Here is a 23,236-nt window from a genome sequence, read left to right on the forward strand (position 1 = left end):
GCCAGTATTGGTCTCCTTCTCCCTCTTCAGTCTGAAGTTCATTTGCAAGACCAAAATAATGCCTTTCTCTCTGTCCCTGTTTTCCTGTCTCTCCATTTACTTCTCTATTCTTTCCAGGCCCCCTTTCTCCCTCTTTTTCTTCCTGTCTTGGTTACTCACCCTTTATGTCTCTGTTTCTCTATGTCCCGGTATCTGTCTCTCATTTCAGTCTCCCTCTTTGTTTCCATCTCTCCCTCTGACCAAGATAGGTCTCCCAGTGGTTAGAGTCCGGCGCCTGGAGTCAGGAAGACCTGAGTTCAAATACGGCCTTAGACACTTACTAGCTGTATAAACTTGGGAAAGTAATTTACCCTGTTTGCCTCAGTTTCCTCCTCTGTAAAATGGGGATCATGCTAGCATGGACTTCCTATCCCAATCATGAGGATCAGGTGAAGTAATATTTGTAAAGCGCTTGGCACCTGGTAAGTGCTATATAAAGGTTAGCTGTCCGCATTCCGAATGTCTTCCTTTTCGTTCTCTGCCTCTCTCCATGTCTGTATTTCTATTTTCCCTCTTTATCTTCACCTGTAGGACCCAGTGTTCTCCCTACAGTAACCGGGGCGGCCCTCACAGTCAGCATCCCCGATAGATACTGACTCTTCGCACCAAGGGGAGGAGACTTGGGTATTTCTGACACTTTTCACTTTCTTGGGGAGGAAAAATAAGTCCTTTTATTCTGAGTAAAATAATGACCATGTGTGCCTTTACAAGTCTTTCCGCTTCTTTGTGTGTGTCACAAAATGCCCATAAAGGCTTCCGTTGTCTCTGGGGAGGGTGGTTTTTCCGGAAGAGTTTTGACTCCACAGGGACCCCTCTCCCCATCCCCCATTTCCCTTTCCACCTCCACGTCAGAACACTAGGTCTGGAGAGCTGGAAAACACCGTGGGAAAGCCCAGCTCTGAGATGAAGACTGACTGTCCATCACGCTACAGAACTTTGCTCTCAGGAAACAGAGCCCAGCCAAACTGACCCTCACTCTGTCACTCTGCGACATCTTTCCAGTGACACCCAGGCCAGCTCCACAGTACCCACATGGGCCAGGGCTAAGCTGTGGGAAAGGTTCTGAGAAAGGTGGGAGGTGATTGGCTGAGCCAGCTCTGAAGTCACAACGCTACCTCCTCTTCCAAGCACCAATTAGAAAGCAGTGCTAACAGGAACAGGCCCAGCCTCTTTTCCCATCTCCACTTAACAACCACGCTGTAGGAAATCTCCATCCTGTCACTGAGGAGGGTCCAGGATCTCTGGCCACTACTGCTTCCCACTAGGAAAGGACCAACTCCCTGGCCACAGGTCACCAAGAGTATCCCACTGCTTAACACAGGGCACTGGCCCAAACAGTAAATCAACAAAAAATGTATTGACTATATGCTGCGAATGGGGAGTAACTGATAGCTGGCCTAAGAGCCAAGAAAATCTGTTCTGCCTGCCTGAAATACATGTCGGTTTTGTGACCCTAAGCAAGTCATTCAACTTCTAAGTGCCCCGGAAGTTCTAAGACTCTTAAGTTTCAGGTCAGGCACATTTGTAGAGGGAGTTTCTTCGTCTGACGTTCCCTATTACAGTGAAATCACAGGTCTGGTCCAAGGGGAAAAAAAATATTCCGGGCACTGGGCTAGGCATTGGGATCATGCATACAGTAATTGGATAGTCCTTTCCCTTAAGAAACTTACATTATGTCAGAGTAAAATCCTAGTTCCTTACCCTTTTGAATGGCTACTAATCAAAACTGTGAGACACCTTAAAGACCATGGAGTGTTTTGGAGGGGGGAAGGCAAGACAATTGGGCTAAGTGACTTGCCGACGGTCACACAGCTAGTAACTGTGTCAAGTGTCTGAGGGCAGATTTGAACTCAGGTCCTCCTGACTGCAGGGCCAGTGTGCTACTCACTGCACCATCTAACTGCCCCTAGGTCATGGAGTCTTGAGAAGAGCATGAAGTCCCAATCTAACCACTGAGGGTAGAAGACAGCTTCTTTTACCTGGGAGGGGTACTCTTTTAGAGGAAAAGTAAATTCTTACAGGGATCAGGGACTAGATGCTACCTCTCTCTCTTTAAAAAAAAATATTTATTTTTAGTTTACAACTTTCAGTTCCACAAGCTTTTGAGTTCCAAATTTTTTCCCTTCCTTCCCTTCCCCCCTTCCCAAGAGGGCATGCAATCTGATATAGGCTTTACACATTTTCATGTTAGTCATGTTGCAAAGAAGGATTATAACCAATGGGATGAACCATGAGAAAGAAGAAACAAAACAAAACTGGGAGCAAATAGTATGCTTTTATCTGCTTTCAGACTCTGTAATTCTCTCTCTGGATGCAGATAGCATTCTCCATCCTGAGTCTTTTGGAGCTGTCTTAGAACCTTGCATTGCTGAGAAGAGCCAAGTCTATCAAAGTTAGTCATCATACAATGTGGCTGTAACTGTGTATGCTGTTCTCCTGTTTCTGCTCCCCTTGCTCAGCATCAGTTCATGTAGGTCTTTCCAGGTTTTTCTGAAGTCAGCCTGCTCATCATTTCTTATAGCACAACGTTATTCCATTACACTCATACACCACGACTCGTTCAGCCATTCCCCAGTTGATGGGGTGCTACCTCTCTTACTCTCTCTAACTCTGTGCCTGCATTTTTGTCTCTATGTCTCTTGTTGAGGATTCTCATCTATTTCATGATTGGGAACCACCTCTTATTTTAGAAAGAAGCAAAACAAAAAGCAAAATCTGGAAATTAATCTTTCTTGTCTGAAGAAAACTTTCCCATAGCAAAGATAGAACCAAGGATAGACTTGTCTGCCTCTGTCTCTTTCTGCCATTTTCCCCTGGCTGGGCTCAAAAACATCTCACATCCCTTCCTTCTGGGTTGAATGGTGTCCGTCTTCCACGGCCCAGACAGAAAGACATCCCTTCTACTTTCAGAAACCCCAGGGCAGGGAAGGGGAATATCCCAGTGATTCTGTTGTACAGAAGAAGCAACAACCCTTCTATTCTCTCCTAACCCCCCACAGCATGAGATGGACCTCGGAAAATAAGGATTAAGGAAAGAAACTCTGGCCCTCCCAACCAGTAAATACATCTTTAGAAGGGTCATTTGACCTCCATTTACCTCAGTTTCTTCAACTGTAAAATGAAGATGATAATAGCATCTGCTTTGCAGGGTTGTTATGAGTATCAAATGACAGAGCATTTGTAAAAAGCACTTGGCGCAGTGTCTGGCACATAGTAGGCAACATATAAACTCTTCTTCTCTCCCTCCCTTTTATTGTGAATTTTGAAAATACTCCAATAGCCATTTTAATCTCTTTTTAAAACATCATATAGGGGCCGCTAGGAGGGTCAGTGAGTAGAGTACTGGCCCTGGAGTCAGGAGGACCTGAGCTCAAAACCGTCTTCAGACACTTGACACATGTGCTAGCTGTGTGACCTTGGGCAAGTCACTTGACCCCAATTGCCCTGACAAAAAACCAAAAAAAATATCATTATAACTATTCTTCCTCTCCCTCCTCAAATCCCTCTAGCCTTGAAGAAAAGAAAAAAAAACTAAGCTGGTAACAAACATAGGCAAAAGAAATCCACACGTTGGCCATATCCAAAAACGATGTCCTATTCTGTACCTCGAATCCATAACTTCTCTGTCAGGGGGTAAGTAGACCATGCCTCATCAATGGTCCTTCAGAATTGTAGTTGGTCATTGAATTTATTGGAGTTCCAAAGTCTTCCAAAGTTGTTTTTCTTTTCAATGTTGTTGTTATCATATATATATATATATATCGCTCTCCTGGTTCTTCTTATTCACACTCCTTCACTTCATACAAGTCTTTTGGGTTTCTTTGTGGAATCTAGCTTCCAAAAAACTCAGGGCACCTTATTGCCGTATATGCAGAAGACGTGATTTTAGACTGGTGGATAGAATGCTTAGCTCAACAAGGCACTGAGAACCTATGTTAAGACACGTAATAAATGCCCCAAATTCTTCAGGATACTCTGTAGAGGCGACAAGCATGGGAAGCTAGTCCCATCGTGTCCTTAGATTTGCTTGAACTAGAATGCCAGAATGTACTGTTTCCAAGGAAGTGTTCTCTCATTCCACTCTGTTAGAAACACAGTTAGTCTAGGAATAGACAATACTCATTGGAAGGCCAGGAAGGTTTTAATTATATCTTACATTTATTCCTCCTGAATAAACGGCTACATCCCCTGAACAGAGTACAGGAGAAAGTATGAGGGACCCAGACAAATGCCAGTCCTTTTATTGGCTCCTAATTCGAATCTCCCACCTGGCTCTTCATTGGCCAGATGCAACCCCCTGACTGCCTACCTCATGCCCTCCTCAAATGGCTCATTTAAGCATGCATATGAGCCTCACCTGAGCAGAAGCCTGGTCTCTGCTAGATCACAGTTCTGATTAGAACTGGTTCAAATCAGTCACCTGACTTACGTTCTGCTAAAGCTGGGGACGGGGGAGATACTTTCAACTCTGTGGAAACAAATCGGCTTCCACCCTTTCTCACACACTCCCAGCTAGAGAACTCATTCACTCTTGTATATTCTTTGATATATTCTGATTTGCATATCTTGTCCTACCTGTGTTTGATGTTTACTTGAATAAATAGGCTTACTTTTGTGTAACTAACATAATATGGAAAGGAGCCAAGCTTGCAAGTATGAACTAAGGCATACCTTCCCTCAAGAGGGACCAGGGAAGCAACTTTCCTTCTGAACCTAGACTTGTAGCCCTAGATCAGAGATACTTAGAGGAAACGATTCTCGTCTAGTGCTGCTCTCAGAGACTGGAGCAAAGAGTGCCCATCCGTAGTACTGCTTCTGGGGCCTACCTGCCCCTCCCCCTCTGCAAGGGCACAGACATAGTCCTTGGCTCTCCTCTTCTCTATAGGAGTGAGCCAGGTCTCGGATCATATTTGCCTATGCCAGCCGTGACAACACTGCTTTTCAGAATGGCTAGCCCAATTCTCAGCTCCTCCAACAGTGCACTAGCGCATCTGTTTTTCTACAGCCCTTCCAGTAGTTGTCATTTTCTGGGGTTTTTGGTTTGTTTTCTTCTTCACTAGTTTAATGGGTATGAAATAGAATCTCAGAACTGTTTTCACTCACATTTTCTTTATTATTAGTGATTCGGAGCATTTTTTCATATGACTTGATAAGTTGGACTTCATTCTTTGACCCCAGCTTGTTCATGTCCTTTGACCACTTATCCACTGGGGAACGGTTCTTGTTCTTATATATTTGATCCAATTTCCTATATATCTTATATAACAGACCTTTATCAGAAAAAACTTGATGCAGTAGTTTTTTCAATAATTCTTGTATCTATACTGCAATTTCTAAGAGAAGGGGAAGGGGGTTGGAATAATTCTACCTCTGCAGAAAGGTGGGGCTTTGGTGTGGAAGTGGTGAATGTGTGAGAGAACAGAGCCCCAGAATAAGAAGACCTAGGTTGAAAAAGCTATGGGAGGCCTTGGGGGTAGATACCAAGAAGAATTTCCCAGCTAGATTAGATGTCTAAGGCAAAATGGTAGAGAATTTGGAGCACAAGAGAGAATAAAGTGGGCAACTGGGTCACCACTCTTCATGAAAATATCTCCCCCCACCATCCCTAAGGACTCAATTTTTGGTCCATGATGCCTTGCATCCTTCTAACTCCAGGCTGGACTAGCACAACCTAATGGAAACCAGCCCCTTCCATTCCCCCCCCCACCCCCCTTGGATCCAATCTGTTTCCTTCTATTCTTTGACAGGAAGCTTCCAGAGAGCCAGCTACCCCCAATCCCAGCCCCACCCCAGCACTCCCTCTCTCCTCCTCATTATGGACAGAGCTTCCCTTGAGCTGAACAGCGGCAGGACCAGTGGATATGAGCACAATCAGAGCCCAGCTATGTTTGGGGATCATAAGCTACGTTCTGTTCCAAGGTAAGGGGTGCTTTTTTTCTTCCTCTCAGCATTGATAGTGCAAGAGCCCCAGGAGCATGGGCCTCATAGTTTCTAGAGAATTACGTCCATTTCACTTATCCAAGAAAAAAATCTCAAATGTTTCCTCCAAAGGAGAAGCTATTGGGTGATAACTGCGGACATGCCGGGGGAGGAAACCCGGCCCTGCTATCCTTACCCAGGAGAGAGAAAGCTGGAGAAACCAGAGCCCCTGGTCATTAAGTCTCATGTCTGGAATTTCAGATGGGGAAGGTTGTTTTTCTCTGCCCAATGGCACGAGGTCAGCAGTGTACAACACTTTCTAAAGTTTGCTCCAAAGCCAAATAACTTCATTCCCGGAGCGAGAGGGAGGGAAGGGAGAGAGGTGCTTCCCTTGCCCTCCCCCCTCCCACAAATCACAACTTTAAATTGATTACTAAGGGGGCACAGGAAGCTGAGGTGATATTTATAGTCTTAGTAATAATGGTCCTGGGGAATAAGAACCCTGGTGTTTACCATCTGGACATCCCAGCACCTTGTGACTTGAAAGGACCTAGGATGCTTGGTCCATAGAGGAGGCTACCCCTTCCTCCGTCCTCAATGCAGAGCCAGTCTTTTTGACACCAAATCCTCTTTGTCTGCAAAAGTTCAAGGTACCATGTTTTCCTTCGATCTGAGAACTAATCAATATTGATTTTGGGTGTCATGCTTCCAGGGAGGCATTGATCCTGAATCCTAGCAGGAAGGTCTAGGGTTAGAAGGAAGAACTTTCCTTTAGGGAAGGTGACCAGCCCTTTGAATCAGTCACTAAAGGAGCCCATGAAACAAAGCCCCAGACAGGGTCAGCTTTCCTGGAGTTCTTCAAGAAGTGATTTCATTTTCTTCTCCTGGGCTGGACGAACTGATATCTTTATGGAGTCAGGAGGATGAATGTGATGACCTCTAGAGAGCCCCTGTTTTATGATAAAGAAGAATCAATGTCACAGAGACGCGAATAAAACCATTCAGTTTTCCCTGCCTCTTGTGAACAGCTAGCTAGGGTATTAGTGGCTTCCTAATTAGGGAGCCATTTCTGGGAACCGAGAAAGGTCCTGGGTACTGTGACTCACAGGTCCAGGAACTTCCCTTTAGTCCCTCCCCCACCCCACTCCCACATTAAGTAGGGGGGCTAGGCAGCCAGTGCTTTGGGAAGCAGTCAAGAAAGGGGAGTCATACTGGAGAACCCATCTTCAGGGCAACGGGCCCTATATTCCTGGGAGAACCTGGCCTGTTGCCCTATGTCTAGTGGTTCAGTCTCCAGGAGAAGGGCCCAGCAGAAGACTGGAGAGGCCAGATTCTTCTCTACAAACCCTGGGGGCTGGAGGTACAATGGGAGAGTCACACTGATCTCCACGAAATGATGCAGGGGCATGAGCTGTGCCTTATTCACTAAGTGTCTCGGTTCCGGTGGGAATATCCGGTCTGTCATTCTCATTTCCAGCCCTCGGTTATAGGCATTTAGAAGGCTTTGGGAAGAAGAGAGAGCAGCTAAAGGAGGAAGCTGGAGATGACAGAGGGGGTTAGGTAGTCTGCTGCACTGGCTAGCTTTTATTTCTCTACCTTGGACTTCTGCTGGGGATGGGGGCAAGCAGGAGTTCTATATGGGACAGGTATATGACTGGTACATAATATTTATTGATCTGTACAATGAAATTAAAAGGTGAGCATGTTCAGGTGCTAAGAGAGTACCCTCAGACTTCTGCTAGAGTGTTGTCAGGACTCAGAGAAATCTTAGAAATCTTCCAGTATAATACCACCATTCCCCCTTTCCTGGCTCTGACCAAGGGGAAGAAAGGCAGGTTGGTGATTAGCAAAGAGTTTATTTATCCAGAGGCACCCTAGTCTTCAGAACTGGACTCCATTCTCTTACATCCATCATAGACAGAGCCCATTGACAGCCACAGGAAAAAAAAGTGGTGGGAATAAGGGGACGGGGGCTATATCATCATGGCTTTGGAACTGATCTTCCTAAGATGCTAACTACCCATGGGAACAAGGCGGGGGAAGGCATATTTTGTTCTTTAATCTTACAGCATGTTGCCTTCAAAAAATTCAACAAACAGATTGAACTCCAGCTCTGTGCAGCACACTGAGACATTGTGGTACAGTAGAAAGAGTGTTGTCTTTGGACTCAAAGAGCCTGGGCTCAGACACCATCGCTACTATTTACTACCTTTATGACCTTGGACAGATAACTAATCTCAGTTTTTTCATCTGCCCCAAAACTCTGTCCTGGGACCTTCTCTCTGCACTGTCTCTCTCGGTCACCTCATCAGCTCCCATAGGTTTAGTTATCCTCCCATGCAGAGTACTCCCAGATTTATATATTCAGCCCCAGTCTCTCCTCTGAGCTTCAGACCCAGATCACAAATCACATATTAGATATTTCCACTGGGCTTCCACTTGGCTTGCAGCATCTGTCCCAGCCTAGGTTCATCCAAACACAATGAGGTCCAGAGATACCTTACTCAACATGTCCAAAACAAATCATCTTTCCCCATAAGCCTACTCCTCTCCCAGACTTTCCTATTTCTCTCCAAGGCATCAGCGTTGCTCTAATCTCCCAGGTTCATGATGTCATTCTCCTTGACTCCTCACCTCACCCCACAAACCCAATCAGTTGCCAAATCTCGTTTTGACTTCTGCAATGGAAGGCACATTTGACCCCTTCTCCCCACAAGCACACAACATCACCTCTCGCCTAGATTATTGCAGCAGCCTCTTCATTGGTTTCTCTTCCTCAAATGTCTCCCACTCCAGTCTATACACATCTTCCTTAAGGCTAGACCTGATTATGTCACCTTCCTATCTAATAAACTTCATTGGCTCCCTCTTACCTGTAGAAAAAAAAATATAATTTCTGTTAAGAACCCCTTCCCAACTTGGTCTCTGTTTATCTTTCCAGCCTCACTGAAAGTCATTCCCCTCCTGCACTCTGTGATCCAGCTCTCTATTCCCCACCTCCAAGTCTTTGCATTGGCTGTCCCCCATTCCTGGAATGCCCTTCTTCCTCACCAGTCTCATAAAACCCTTCTCTTCTTCAAGACCCAGCTCAGACATCATCTTCTACATGAAGTTTCTCATGATCCCTCTGCTTCCTTCCCTATCTCATATTTCATTACCTTGTGTTTGTATTGATTCTCTGTTTATGCCGGATTTGCATAGATATGTATTTGTTGTCTCCCACGTTAGAGTGTAACATCTTTGAGAGTAGGTATTGTTTTATTCTTTGTATTTTTTATCTCCAGTCCTAGCAGACTTCCTGGTACATGGTAGGAGCTTAATAAATGCTTGTTAAATGATCAGTCAGTAAAAGGAGAATATTGGACTAGATGAATTCTAGAGTCTCCTCCAGCTTGGAACTTATGGCAATTTTTGAAAGTAAGGGATCTTAACTTTTTTAAGTCATGGACTCCTTGAAGCACGTATTGACCCCTTCTCAGAATACATTTTTTTAATTTCATAATTTAAGGAAATGCCAAATTTAAGTTAGTGAACATAAAAATGTTTTTCCCCATCCAAGTTCAGAAATCCATTAAAATTTATCCAGGGGCCCCTGGTTAAGAACCTCTGCTTAGAAGATACATATGGTAGTTACTGGGAATACTGCAATGCAAGCATAACCTGTCCTCAAGGAGTTTATAGTCCACTGAAGAGAAGAATAAGATATGTACACGAATAACTGTAAGGTCAACTTTGTTAAGTACAAAGGAGAGATTCAGAAAAAGTGCTGTGAGAAATTGGATGGGCAAGCTGACTTCTTGCTGGAGGCATCAGAGAAGACAGAAGAGGTAACACCTGAGCTGGGCCTTGGAGGAAGGAAGGGATTTCAACAGGTAGAGATGGAGATGGGGAGAGTCAGTTCCAGACAGAGAAGACAGCATGAGCAAAGGAACAGAACAAGAGGAGAATGGGAAACTAGGTATTTCAGTTTACTCTAATTGTTGAGTTCATGAAAGCAGCCATAGAGTTGGAAAAGTAGGTGGGAGCCAGTTTGGAGAGACTCCTCAGTGCGCTTTGTATATGGTATGGCTCTCAGCCATTATTTGTGATCAGTGTTTGAGTGACTGTTTATGGATTCTTAGAATCAAGGAGTTCCTTGGGCTGTCAGGGTCCTTCTAAGATCACCTCATTCATGCCTCTGCCTCCTGATAGGAAGACCCCTCTCCTGTCCTTAAACAGCTCCCCTCCAGGGAAGGGGCAACAGTTGTGGCAAAGGATGATGGTGTCCTGGAAACCCAGCCCCATTGTTTGGATAAGCCTAGGCTGGAAACAATGCAGCAAGCCAAGTGGAAGCCCAGTGGAAGATGGCAACAGTTTAAAGACAATAAACACACCAGGCAAGCGGCATGCTGGCACTCAGTCCCAGATCCTTCTCCCTGATCTCACCCGCTCAGGGCTGGGCAGCTGTTCCCCAAACGTGGGCCCCTCAGGAACTTCCTTTAACTCTGAGTAGCCCAAGGAACAGGAGTCGTAAGCCAGAGAATATACATCAGCCCCAGTCTGGGCTGTAGAAAGGGAACCCCAACTGGGTGGTTCCACTTCCCCAGGTTGTTTTCCTTTCAACTCGTTCGCATGTTTCGAGGATGATTTCATTGTGTAAAATGAGGAAATGCTTTCTTTGTGCAGAGGCAAACACAACCCTGTATGTCTGCCTGTGTACACACACACACACACACACACACACACACACACACACACACTCAGAGGGTGTTCATTAAATTCTGTTTCTCAGGGATCTGAGTGATTGGCACCCTGTCCAGGTTGGGCTGGCATTAGCCATTTCCACATTCTTTACCCTTCCATATAGAGGAATCCTTCCAGTTGAGCAATACAGATCACTGCCTGGTTAGCGAGGGAGGGAAGAAGCAATTCTTAGGTATCTGTTATGTGCCAAGCACTGTGTCAAGTGCTTTACAAATATTCTCTCATTTTGTAATGTTTGATAATAATTTGTAGGTTGGATTGCTCAAAGTTTTTCATTAAACCAACTGACCAATAGAAAGTTGGCTTGCAAAACTGCCCCAATAATTCTGTGTTCTGTATATATTTTTGGTTGTTGTCCTTCATTCTCAAAGAGGACCAAAAGGACATCACTATGCTAGAGTCGAGTTTCAATGTGTCCAACTGTGGCTGATCAGACCAACATGAGCTCTGAAGGCTCTACCACAGGTCGGGCACAGATAGTCTGTGTGAACAATATATTTTTATACATAATTCAAAAGAACTTATAACAAACATGGGAGGAATGGAGTGGAATGGGGATGCCACACTGGGAGAGGGAGGGAAGTAAAGAGGGAGGGAGAGAGGGAGAGGGTTGGTGTCAGGAAGCTTGTTGGAGTCCAGACTTTGCTTAGCATCAAAGGTAGGTTGTCTTGTGGTGGTTAAAGGATGGGAAGGACTTGCAAGGACAGACACTTAGGAGTCAGCGAAGGGTCACTTAAACTAAGTTAGCTCCTACAGCTGAAAAACACTTTCCTGAGCACAAAAAAGTGAAATATCTTATGGTTACTAATGGAAAGTAAACCAAGGCCACAGTTACAAAGCAACAGGAGAGAAAATGGAGTATGTATTCCCTGGTTTCAAGAAGGGTTTTCCAAACAGAAACACTTATGCTAAACTGGTTTCTATATTCTAGAGACCTTAGATTGGCCACACAGGCAGCTTCTCCCAGCTAGGAAGCAGTAGGCTGTTAAGTGACTGGCGTAAGAGGGCGTCGATCGTGCTAGACCCAGGCCTTGCTAGATATGTCACCGATCCTTGTGCTACTTTTCTATGATGTCGAGCAAGGGTGATTATTCTCTCCGTGTCCATATATGGACACTGAGGCCCAGAGAAAGGGTGAATGGTTTAACTATGATTCCACAAAAAATTAGTTTTCAGAGCCAGGATTCAAATTCACATCTTCCAACTCTACGTGAGGGGTTTTGTCTACTTTTTTACCTCCTAGTCAGGGAGTTCAGCAGGCCAAATGGGCTGAGTTCCCCGTGGCAGGACCCAACAGGCACGGGCACTGCATGTTGTACCAGTTTATCATTCTTTTCTTACTCTCATAGGTGGCTCCTCTCAAAGCCCACGAGTCCAGAGCCCTGGATTTCAGCAGGGTAAGGTGAAAATACTTGGGGGACTAAGGATACTGGCAGGGAGCTCACATAAATTACTAAAAGGTCCCCAGGGTTGGAGGTGTTATGAGAAGACTGCAGAAGCCATGAAGGGGCAGTGAAAGAGCCCAAGCTTAACTCAGTGTTTTTTCCATGCTTGGCCAATTCAAGCTGGCTTAGGAAGGCACTAAGGCAGGGGTGGGGAACCTTTGGCCTTGAGGCCACATGTGGCCCTCTAGGTCCTCAAGGGTGGCCCTTTAACTGAATCCAAACTTCACAGAATAAATGGTTTAGTAAATAAATAAACATTTTTTAAAGGACCTAATATATGCGAAGCACTATGCTAAGCTCTGGGGATACAAATATGGGAAAAAGACAGTCTCTACCCTCAACAGCTTATAATCTAATAGGAGAGGACAACATGCAAAAGGAGGCTGAAAGTACCTACTATGTGCAAGGCACTGCGCTAAGCGTTTTACAACCATCAGTTCATTTGATCATCATTTAGGTGATGACTACCCCACTCCCCCAGCTAAATCCCCAAAGGGGAGCAGCTAGGCGGATCACAGGGCAATTCGTTTTTCAGCCAAAGTAACTCTGAAGCTTATCTACTAAGAGGATTTTGATCTATAGAGGTGAGGGAAGTACCTGAATTGATGAAATAAGGGCTCTCTGAAACTTATAATAATAATATAGATAGAACTTGGAGATTTACAAAGCACTTTACATACAGTTAGCTCATTTGATCCTTGCAACAACCCTTTTAGGAGGCTTATATCATTATCCCCATTTTACAGACCAGAAGACCGAGGCTAAGAGCAGTTAAGGGAGAAAAAGCCCCAGAGAGACATAAAAACAGTGACATCAGCCTCTGATTATCTGTTTCATGAGTTGTAGCTAGTATTGAGAGGTTCCCTAAGCATGGGTTGAATTTGCTGGCAAGAGGTTAAGAGGAGAATTTTTAACAACACTATAGCCCGTGTGGGACCTTGGGTCCCCTCTCTCCAAGGCTTTCGAGTGACAGGATGCCAAGGGTTCCGAAGCCCAGGGTAGAAGGATTGCCCCAGGGCAACCATATTGATAAACTTTCCCTAAAACTAATTTGACATATATCATTCCAGGTAGTAAGCCTTCTGCTTTCACAACTCAGTCGGCACCTCAGTCTACCCCAGACATCCCAGGTAAACATGAGGTTTAGCTAAGGGCTTAGGCCTGGGCCTGAGCCTGAGCCAGGTACTTCTTCCTGGTTGGTCAAAGAATGTGGATGATAGCATGGGTAGAAGTTGGGGGTGGGGAGGAAAGGAAAATAAGTGTTGGGGGAAGGGTGGAGATTAGGTAGTGGGAGTAAGGTTTCCTGGGAGGTGGAATCAGTGTCCAGTCAGAGATGTTGAGCACTAAGGATGGAGGACTAAGTGTTTAAAGGCTCTAGGATCTGGTCCTAACTTAGGCCCAGGAATATTTTACCCTTCGAAAATTTGCTGAAGTGTTCCAACAGTGAAACACACAATTGATGGAGTAATGGTCAAAGATGGAAATCCCCACTGCTCACCATGACCTAGAGAGCTCAAAGACTTGGGGCAATAACTTTGGTCATGTCTGGGAAATCTGCCTGTGGTTCTCAGATTCCCCCAAAATGCTACCTTGGTATTCACAGAATCTTTGAGGATTTCCACACTGGTCTCCACAGTGAGGGGTGAGTCATCAAGTCCAAGACCATCCACCTTGCATAGTCTCCAGTCTTCTCCCTTTGGCCCTACGAGGAAGACCCAGATGCAAGAAGCCACCTCGGGGCCAGGTAACCACAGGCTCAAGGTTGTTTGGGGGGTTGATTGGTATTGAATGATTCAGACTTAGGATAGCAATCCACATCCCTGCCCTGACCCTAGGACAGTGTTGCCCTAGGATATGAGAAACTGAAAGTGGTTTTGGGAAGGGCAGGAAGAGTTGTCTAAGTGGGGAAAGAGACAAAATGCTGCTTGTCCTGTTGAAGGGAAAGGAGCAGGGACTTGGGACATTTGTAAGGGACAGAGGGGAAAGGGACTAGGACCTGGGGGAAACTGAATAATAGAAAGGCAAGAAAAATTGGGGAAGGCTCAGCCCCAACTCTGGAAAGTGGGGTCCTACCCAGGATAGGAATGGTGCATTGGACTTGTGGTTCTGTGGTTCCCATATTGGCTGTACGTTATATCATAACTGGGTCTCCTTCTCCCCCATGCTGTAGGTACAAGTGCCCTGAGTTATAAAACCAGGGAAAGATCCCAGATCCCCACTTCTGCAGGTGAGTCCCTAACTCCCAATAATAGGTATTCATCATAAGAGACCAATGACAAATAGGGAAACTCTCTTTAGGCCCCTTCCCTTCCGTCATATTCCTAGGTTGAAATGGGATCGAGAACAAGAGGAACTGGAGAGGAAAGAGAAAGGAAGGAGATCAATTTTTGTTGACTGGATTCAATCACACGACTGGCCCAGATGTCACCATTAGTCCCAACATCTATATCTATTTATATTCCAAGAAACCTGCAGTTTCACAGATATGCACATCCCCTCCAATGACACAGTTTATAGCCCTTCTATAATTTTGTAGAGCATCTTTGAGAATTTTTCATTTAAAACATTTGTCATTTTGTGGCCAGCCTGGTGAAGGGTCTCTCCTAACTTAACTAGGCTGATACTTTGCCAAGCCATACTGGGCCCACACTTCATTATCATCAACAATAGTCATTAAGTAAGGCAAAAACCTGATCCCTGCCCTCAAGGAGCTTACATTCTAAGCCTCTGCAATTTGGTAGACACTGCCACAGTTTGTCCTCCCCTGCAGGAACCTCCGGTTGCCTCTGTGTCACGATGTGTCATTGGAGCAGCAGTTTAAAGGAGGCAAAGATACACAGACTAAAGAACTGAGGAAATCTGAAACCTGCATTACGTAGATAATTATCTCAATTTGCCACTTAGTGTTGCATGAGTAATGATAGGAAGGTCAACCAATAATAATTAATTGGTGCCTCGTTCACCCTTTTCCATAGCCTCTGACTCTTTGTGGCCCCATTTGGGCTTTTCTTGGCAGAGATGTTGGAGTGCCTTGCCATTTCCTTTTCCAGTTCATTTTACAGATGAAGGAACTGAGGCAAACAGGGTTAAGTGACTTGCCCAGGGTCACACAGCTAGTAAGTGTCTGAGGCCAGATTTGAACTCGGGAAGATACATCTTCCTGACTCCAGGCCTGGTGCTCTGTGCACTACGGTACCACCTAGCTGCCCATGTACACTCTGTGAATCATAGGATTTAGAGCTTGGAGGGACCTCATAGATCATCTATTCCAGGGGTTCTTAACTTTTTGTGTGTCATAGATCCCTTTGGCACCCTGGGGAAGCCTTTGGAATCTTCTCAGAATCATGTTTTAAAGTACATACGACAATAGAGGAAACCAATTACACTGAAATAAAGTTATTGAAATTTTTTTAAAACTAAGTTCACAGGCCCCAGTTAAGACTCCCTGGTCTACACTTGCCCTCCTGGTACCCCCCGCTTCCCCCCATCTTAGGGATGAGGAAACTATAAAGTTCAGAGCGCTGGAGTGGTCTGCTCAGTGTCAGGTGGATTGTAAGTTTCAGAGAGGAGATTAAGACTTAAGTCTTCTGGCTCCAAATCTAATGCTTCTTCCACAAGACGGTGCTCCCTCAGGGCCTTGTGGAAGATGGAAAAGAAGCTCCTTCACAGCGATCCCCAACCTGCTGATGATTCTGTTAGAACAATTCTTGTCTGTGTCTGTTCTCTGTTCTCTGTTCCCAGGCTAGTCTGCCATTGAATTCTCAATGTCCCCCGAGGGCCAAGAGTTCTCTAAACCTTAACTACCTCGTGTTACAATGGATTCTGAAAGTTCTTGTCTGTATTTGTTCTGTGCTCCCGAGCTGGCCTGCCTGAAGTCTCGTTACAGCTCAAGGGAAAAGATTTCTGTAGACAGTAACCATCCCCTGTTACAATGTATTCTAAAAGTTCCTGTCTAGGTCTATTCTAGTCCACCGTGAATTCCCAATATAGCTCAAGGACCAAGCGTTATGGAGAATCTAATCACTACGTGTAACAATGTTTCTAAAGGAAAATGAATTCTGAGTTCCAAACTAAAAGATAAGTGCAAATCTCCGGTTGCAGGCAGATGGGGTACTTCCTTCACTTTCCCGGCACCCGGATAGTGAGGGTGAGGCATGTCTTAGCAAACAGGCCACAGCATGCAGGCTGCAACACTCCCTGGTGGGGAGGCCAGATTAAAATGTAATTGGGAAATATTTGACAAAATAAATAAAAATAGACGATAGACAATTACATGTGGTTTCCTAAGTCAATGTCTGCCCACCTACAAGGATCCTTATGTGCCCCCTGTCTGTTAGAATCTGACACCACTGCTCTCAGACATTGGTGGTAATTTCCCAAGGTACAATATCTCAACACCACGAATTTGTGAGGAAGAGGGAATTAGAAGGGAATGAAACAAGAAGTCATTCCACTTTTTTAGGAAGGCCTGAAACTATCTTTTTCCTCTCTCCATCATTAAAAAATAAAAATAACCTTGTCTGTTCAATTTATGCCTGTTGATAAATCATTCCACTTTCTTTTTTTTCTTCCATCCTCAAGTCTCAAGAAAGGGCAGCATGGCCTTTTCCTTTTCCAGTTCATTTTACAGATGAAGGAACTGAGGCAAACAGGGTTAAGTGACTTGCCCAGGGTCACACAGCTAGTAAGTGTCTGAGGCCAGATTGAACTCAGGAAGATTCATCTTCCTGACTCCAGGCCTGGTGCTCTGTGCACTACGGTACCACCTAGCTGCCCATGTACACTCTGTGAATCATAGGATTTAGAGCTTGGAGGGACCTCATAGATCATCTATTCCAGGGGTTCTTAACTTTTTGTGTGTCATAGATCCCTTTGGCACCCTGGGGAAGCCTTTGGAATCTTCTCAGAATCATGTTTTAAAGTACATACGACAATAGAGGAAACCAATTACACTGAAATAAAGTTATTGAAATTTTTTTAAAACTAAGTTCACAGGTCCCAGTTAAGATTCCCTGATCTACGCTTGCCCTCCTGGTACCCCGCCCCCCTCCCCATCTTATGGATAAGGAAACTATAAAGTCAGAGCCAGGAAGACCTGGGTTCAAGCCCCACCTTTGACATATCCTGGCTATGCAGCCCAAGGCAAGTCACTTAAAGGTCACAGTACCCTTGGCCAGTGGAGTCAAACTCAAATAGAAACAGGAGTGCTAAACCCAATCCCTGAAGGTCCATATAGAAAACCACATATTAACATTGTTTATGTCCTATTGTAGTTTAATTTATTTTATTAAATATTTTTCGATTACATTTTAACCTGGCTAACTGCCTTCTGGAGTGTTGGTGGGGTGGAGTATGCCTGTAAGTCCTCGTCATTGTGGCACTCAGACTCCATCTTTGGGCCTTGTAAAAGAGGAAGGTGAAAGAGGGAAGTGTTAGGCATCCTGATTGCAGAGCACATGCCACAAGAAATGTGGACTCAATATATAACAGGTTCTGTAAAACCACCAGTCATGACTCCCATGTCATATTATCATGCAGTCTGATCTTGATTCAAACAAGGTATTTGTCTGAGGATACTCGGGGATGGGGTAGGGGAGGGAGTGGGAGATATTTTGTTGGGTTGTGAGTTCCTTTTGTCCCTTCTTTATTTGACCAGAATCTTCCTGTGGCAGGAATATGCCAGCCTCCTCCATTGACTGCCCTTCTCACTCTATCCTAGTTACCATCTCAGACATTATCCCCAAGTCAACCACAATGGACCAGAGAACAACTGAAAAAACTGTCTTGCCCTCCCCAACAGCTGAGACTGTGCTTACTGTGGCAGCTTTTGGTAAGTCAGAAAGAAGGGGGAAAAGGTAGAGAAGGAAGATCCTAAGATTGGGATCATCTTAGTCTTGGGCCCTGGTTCAAATAACATCCTTAGGTGGGATTTGGAGTCAAAAGACCTGAGTTTGAATACTGACTGCCACTTACTTCCTGTATGACCTTGGGGGAAATCATTGCACTGCTCTCGGCTTCATGTTCTTATCTGTTAAGTAAGATGGTTGGCACAACCCCAGGGGACTGACCAGGTTTTCCATCACTTGACAGATAGGTGGTAGACTAGACATACAGAAAAAGACACACATTTTCAGACTTGGCCAACATGTGGGTCTTATTCGAGCTCACTTGTTACAAAGCATGGGGTTTTTGTAAGTTTTTTAGTGGGGAAGAAGGGGAAGATGAAGCGTACAAAAATACATACAAAATATGTCTATACAAAAAAAAATAAATTAAGAAAGGAAAACAGAAAAAAACATCAATGAAGCTGTTTTTAAAAATTCATAGAAGAGAACACAGAGGGAAGTCTGAAAGGAAATATATAATCAGGATAGCTTTTGCAACTAATCTGTAGAAATTTATGTGTGCTTTAAAAAGGCAAAAACAAAAATTCAAACTGTACATAATGAGATTTGAGGTTTCATATACAATATTCTTTTCTGTTCTCTGTGCAAAGAAATTTTCAGGTTTGTTGGTATTTTTCAAGTTCAGAATAACAAAAATTTTATAAAATTTAAAGAAAAGATAAAGACAAAAAGAAAACATTTTCTGGTCTCAAAAGAATGTCTTTTGTATCAAAACAAAATGTATCAGAAACATTTTTTGGTATTAATAATTTTTTTTTAAATGAGGTGGTTGAACTAGATGGCCTCTAAAGTCTTTTCCAGCTCTAAATCTGCAACATTATGTGATATGAACCTTTCCCCACCTAAGGTTTTAGCTGAACTCCTGGAAAGGCTCCTGTGTTTGGTTGTGGGGTTTTTGGGGGGGGGGTGTGGGGGAAATGAGCTCCTTGACCATGCCCTGAATTTCACTTGATGGCTCTTTCTTTTTTTCTCTCTCCCCTTTTCTTTTTCTATCCCTCCCTTTCTCAGTCTCTCCTCCTCTGTCCCTCCGTGTTTCTCTTTCCTGTTCTCTACATATGTACATATGTGTGTGTATATGTACCCATAGGCATATGTAGATAATTTTTTAACATAAGAATGGAGCACAGTAGAGTATGAGGGATACTGGCTAGGGATCAAGAACTCTAGGGATTCATTAGTCCAGGGGGCTGACCATGTAGCACTTGGCAAAGAGTGGTACTTGAGACTCTGTTAAAATTGTGCCTGACTGTTCTCTTCTTCCCCTCCCCTCTTCAGGAGTTATCACCTTCATCATCATTTTGGTGGTTGTAGTGATTATCCTGGTAAGCGTGGTCAGCCTGAGGTTCAAGTGTCAGAAAAATAAAGAGTCAGAAGGTATGAACTCTTGGAATTTCTTAGGCCCTCTCTCTGCTTGATGCTCAGGAGTTGGACCATTAGTATTGGTTTGGTGATGCTTTAGAGGCAAGAGGAGGCTTAGGGCAAAGGCTCCACTGGATTAATTCCCCACTCAGTAGAAAGAGGCTGCATAGAAGTTTGAAGGAAATGATGATAAAATCACCAAATGGTTTAAAGCATTTTTTCATATGACTAGAAATTGTTTTGATTTCTTCATTGGAAAACTACGCTTATATCCTTTGACCATTTATCAATTGGGGAATGACTCATATTCTAACAGATTTTACAAAGTTATTTTCCTATTTGAGATATGAGATCTTTATCTGAGACTGTCTACGAATTTTTTTCCCAGTTTTTTGCTTTCCTTCTGATATTGGCTATACTTGTTTTATTTGTACAAAACCTTTTTAATTTAATATAATCAAAATTAGCCATGTTATACCTAACTTAGCTCTCTGTCTCTTTGTTTATTCATAAATTGTTTGCCTATCCATAAGTCTGATTAGTAATATGTTCCATGTTCTTAAAATTTTCAAATGGGAGCTGGGGTCTGAGCTTGGCTGGGCTTATCAGAGTGGTAGAACTTTAAACAGGGGTTCTTAACCCAGGCTCCATAAACTTGGGGGGTTTTGTGTTTTTTTTTTAATATTTTGACAATTCTATAACTGATTTCCTTGGTAATCCTAGGTATTTTATTTTATGCATTTAAAAACATTATTCTGAGGAGTACATAGTTTTACCAGACTGCTGAAGGGGTCCTAAACACACACACACACACAAAGTTTAAGAACCCCTGATTTAGAGGGAGGCTATAAACAAACAAAAAGAAAGCCCTGATGAAGTCTCTAAATTTGGTCTGGTGGGCCTGGGTTGAACTTGGTACCCAGAATTGTGTCTCCTCTCACTCTCCCTTCCTCCCACCCCTGGCTGATACTTTTATTTCCTCACAGACCCACAGAAGCCAGACAGCTCTGGAATGTCTGAAAGGTATGAACATCAGGAGGATGTCAAATTACTCCCACTTAGGGCCATGAGAAGAAATGTTTTTTTTCCAGGAATGCTCAGGGGACTGTCTGACAGGGAGGGTGGGCCAACTCATAGGAGGAAAGTGAGTTTGAAACCCTGGGATTGACAACAGTGGGGTACCACCAGGAAGAGCTGCAGGAGGTAGGGTGGGTGGGAAGGAAATACTAACCTCTCCCTAAGCCCTTAAGGCAAAGCCCAGGTTTGACCTGCACTAATTAACTAATTATGACTGGTCCCCACCCTAAGCTTTCAGGTTATCAACTGACTTGGAATCCCATGTACAGAGAACTCTTGGTATTGACCAGAGCTGGGGCTTTGGCAGAGGCAGGGAGGTGGTGAGGTCCCTGGGGAGGATGCATGACCCAAAACTTTCCTGTCTCAGGGCTGAGCCACTGCAGCCTTTATATGAATAGCCATAGGGACTTGGATTCTGGACATGCAACATTCCACCCATCAGTCACAGAGTCCAAGGTTTAACAGTCACAGCTCCACAGTTCTAATGTCCCCTTCCCCCATGTGTCTTTCCTACTGTCTCCTCTTCATAATGGAGACTTTTCTGCTTCTTCCTGTTCCCCAGCAGCTCCACAGCCAACAGGGAGAAGGACACCAGCATCACCCTTATCTCCATGAAGAATATTAATTCAAATAATAACAAGGGCTGCTTCACAGAAGAGAAGGTTTGGCTTTTCTGGCATCCTCTTTCTCTTCCCCTGAGTCATCCCATCCATCCACTGCTGCTGCTGGGCAGGAAGGTCCCTCCTGTAGCTACAGTAGGGTTCCTTTCAGTTCCTAAGCATTATGCAGCAAAGAGACATTTTGAAAAACCTGGGTAATATTTCTTCTGAAGTTCCCACTTATCCCCAGTACAAACTTACCTTGACCTGAGTGTCAATTTTTTGCAGGTTCTATGAAGTTGACCTTGAGTGACAAGGACCCAGGAAGCAGATAATCTATGACTGTGATGGTGGATTGTTGGAGTGATACGGGAGGGAGGCTGAGGCATGATACATTCCGTACAAATTATTTCATTTCAAATCCACACCTGAAGCCCAGACGCAAGCCTCGATTTAGATTTGGGAGCATTATCTCCCAATTTGGACATAAACAATAACCCCAGAAATCCTGCCTACTCCTCCCACATCCCTGGGATCCTGGAGAAGAGGCATGTACAGGACAGGGGCAAATAGGTCTTGTGTTGGAGTGGGGGAGATTTGTACTTTTCATTTTTCATATAATTAAAATTATTTTTGGTCTGCAGCATGGTTTCTTTCAGGACTTAAGCTTGCAAACACAGCTGCTTTAGAGAATGTGAGATCAGAGAGTCCCAGGTAGGTCAGGTCCTCCTTCCCAAGGCAAGGCATGCACCACTGGGCCAACAGAAATTGAGGACACTCTGGGAGATCAATCAACAAACATCTCTAGAGCTAATAGAATAAGCCCAGGCCCTTCTATGTTCCAGTTTATAGTTCTGTAAAAATGGAATGAGGCAACTGACGCACTCCCTTAATTCTGAAGGCAAAGAGCACTGGCAGGCTAATAATGAATGTTATGCACTTTGTGACCATAAAGGTAAACTATTATTATATCGATAATAATCTAAACAAAAAATAATAGCATTACCCTTTAGACAGGAGGCCAATGAAAGAAGCTAACTGGAGCAAAGGATTGTGTTAATTAAGAGAGCTTTGGCCGGATCCATACTAGATAATAAAAAAACCAGTTGCTTACTTCCTGTGATGCCCTAGGGTGGATGTTCTCATCTCCCTGGTTTCTGTTGGAGAAAGATCAAGAAGCGTTTGCACATCAAAGACAGGGAAAATAATGACGTTAAGGCTGTGCAACTGTATAGACCAACAACACATTCACTTTAGGGGTCAGTGTCAGATTCCTGTCAGGTCAGTGAGGTTCCTGCCACTAACAAACACTTTTCCCTGGAATCCAGCCGCTGAGCGGTCATGGAAATTTTAAAAGCATGTAGTACTGGACTGGAATTGGAAACTGTTTACTCCAGGGATCCTGCCCGGGCATCTGAGGAATCACTGGCATAGTTTTCTGTATGGATATGGATATGGATATGGATATGGATATAGATATACATACATATACATATATATACACATACGTACATACATATTTACATATGTATGTATATGTATACACACATGTATATATACACTAAACTTATTTAATATTTATGAGCATATAATAGAGGGGGAGTAGCATTCAGAGAATATATTCTAGGGCTCCACAATATCACCCCGACTTTCCTCTCTAGACTTATTTCCCATGTATGTATCTCATTAAAACAAGACTGACCCACTTAGTGATTCTTAAATATACCACATAATTTCCCTCCTTTTTACCTTTCTTTGTCATGTTCCCGTCACCTGGAATCATATCCCTGCCCCCCCCATCATCATCCCCTGTCAAAAATTCTACCCATCCTTCAGGGCTCACATCAGACGCCGCCTCTGTCGTGAAGCATTTCCTGATCCAAACAAGTTAGATGTGATGTCTCCCTCTGATTCCATAGCACTTTTCCTCTCTCTTATAACTCATCATGTGCTGTGATATCATAATATTTATGTTATGTTAATAATACTTGTTATAATATTTATTACAAATATTATTATATTAGTAATATTTAATATGATGATATAAATAAAAAGGACTAAATCTGTATACTTTTCTTATCCTCCTACTAGGTGGCAAGTGCCCTGACTAGAGTCTGTGTCATATTTATTTTTATAACCCCATCAGTGC

The 23,236-nt window shown here is 43.9% G+C and overlaps 1 protein-coding gene across 2 annotated transcripts; it reads left to right on the forward strand.

Annotated features, from left to right (window-relative positions):
• The first annotated feature begins 3,618 nt into the window (after nt 1–3,618).
• On the forward strand, nt 3,619–21,729 carry ECSCR (endothelial cell surface expressed chemotaxis and apoptosis regulator). 2 transcript variants are annotated; one of them, XM_036751613.1, is made up of 11 exons: nt 3,619–3,672; nt 5,787–5,958; nt 12,051–12,098; nt 13,217–13,276; nt 13,750–13,890; nt 14,317–14,373; nt 17,866–17,976; nt 19,328–19,426; nt 20,398–20,434; nt 21,051–21,150; nt 21,376–21,729. In XM_036751613.1, the coding sequence occupies exons 2-11, from the start codon at nt 5,901–5,903 to the stop codon at nt 21,382–21,384; spliced, it is 720 nt and encodes a 239-aa protein (XP_036607508.1). In that variant the 5' UTR covers nt 3,619–3,672; nt 5,787–5,900; the 3' UTR covers nt 21,385–21,729. The 2 variants fall into 2 exon arrangements, with proteins under 2 accessions (XP_036607508.1, XP_036607509.1); XM_036751614.1 differs by having other exon boundaries at nt 21,054–21,150; nt 21,376–21,713.
• Nucleotides 21,730–23,236: the final 1,507 nt, after the last annotated feature.

Source organism: Trichosurus vulpecula, chromosome 3, assembly GCF_011100635.1.
Source record: "Trichosurus vulpecula isolate mTriVul1 chromosome 3, mTriVul1.pri, whole genome shotgun sequence".
Lineage (NCBI taxonomy): Eukaryota > Metazoa > Chordata > Mammalia > Diprotodontia > Phalangeridae > Trichosurus > Trichosurus vulpecula.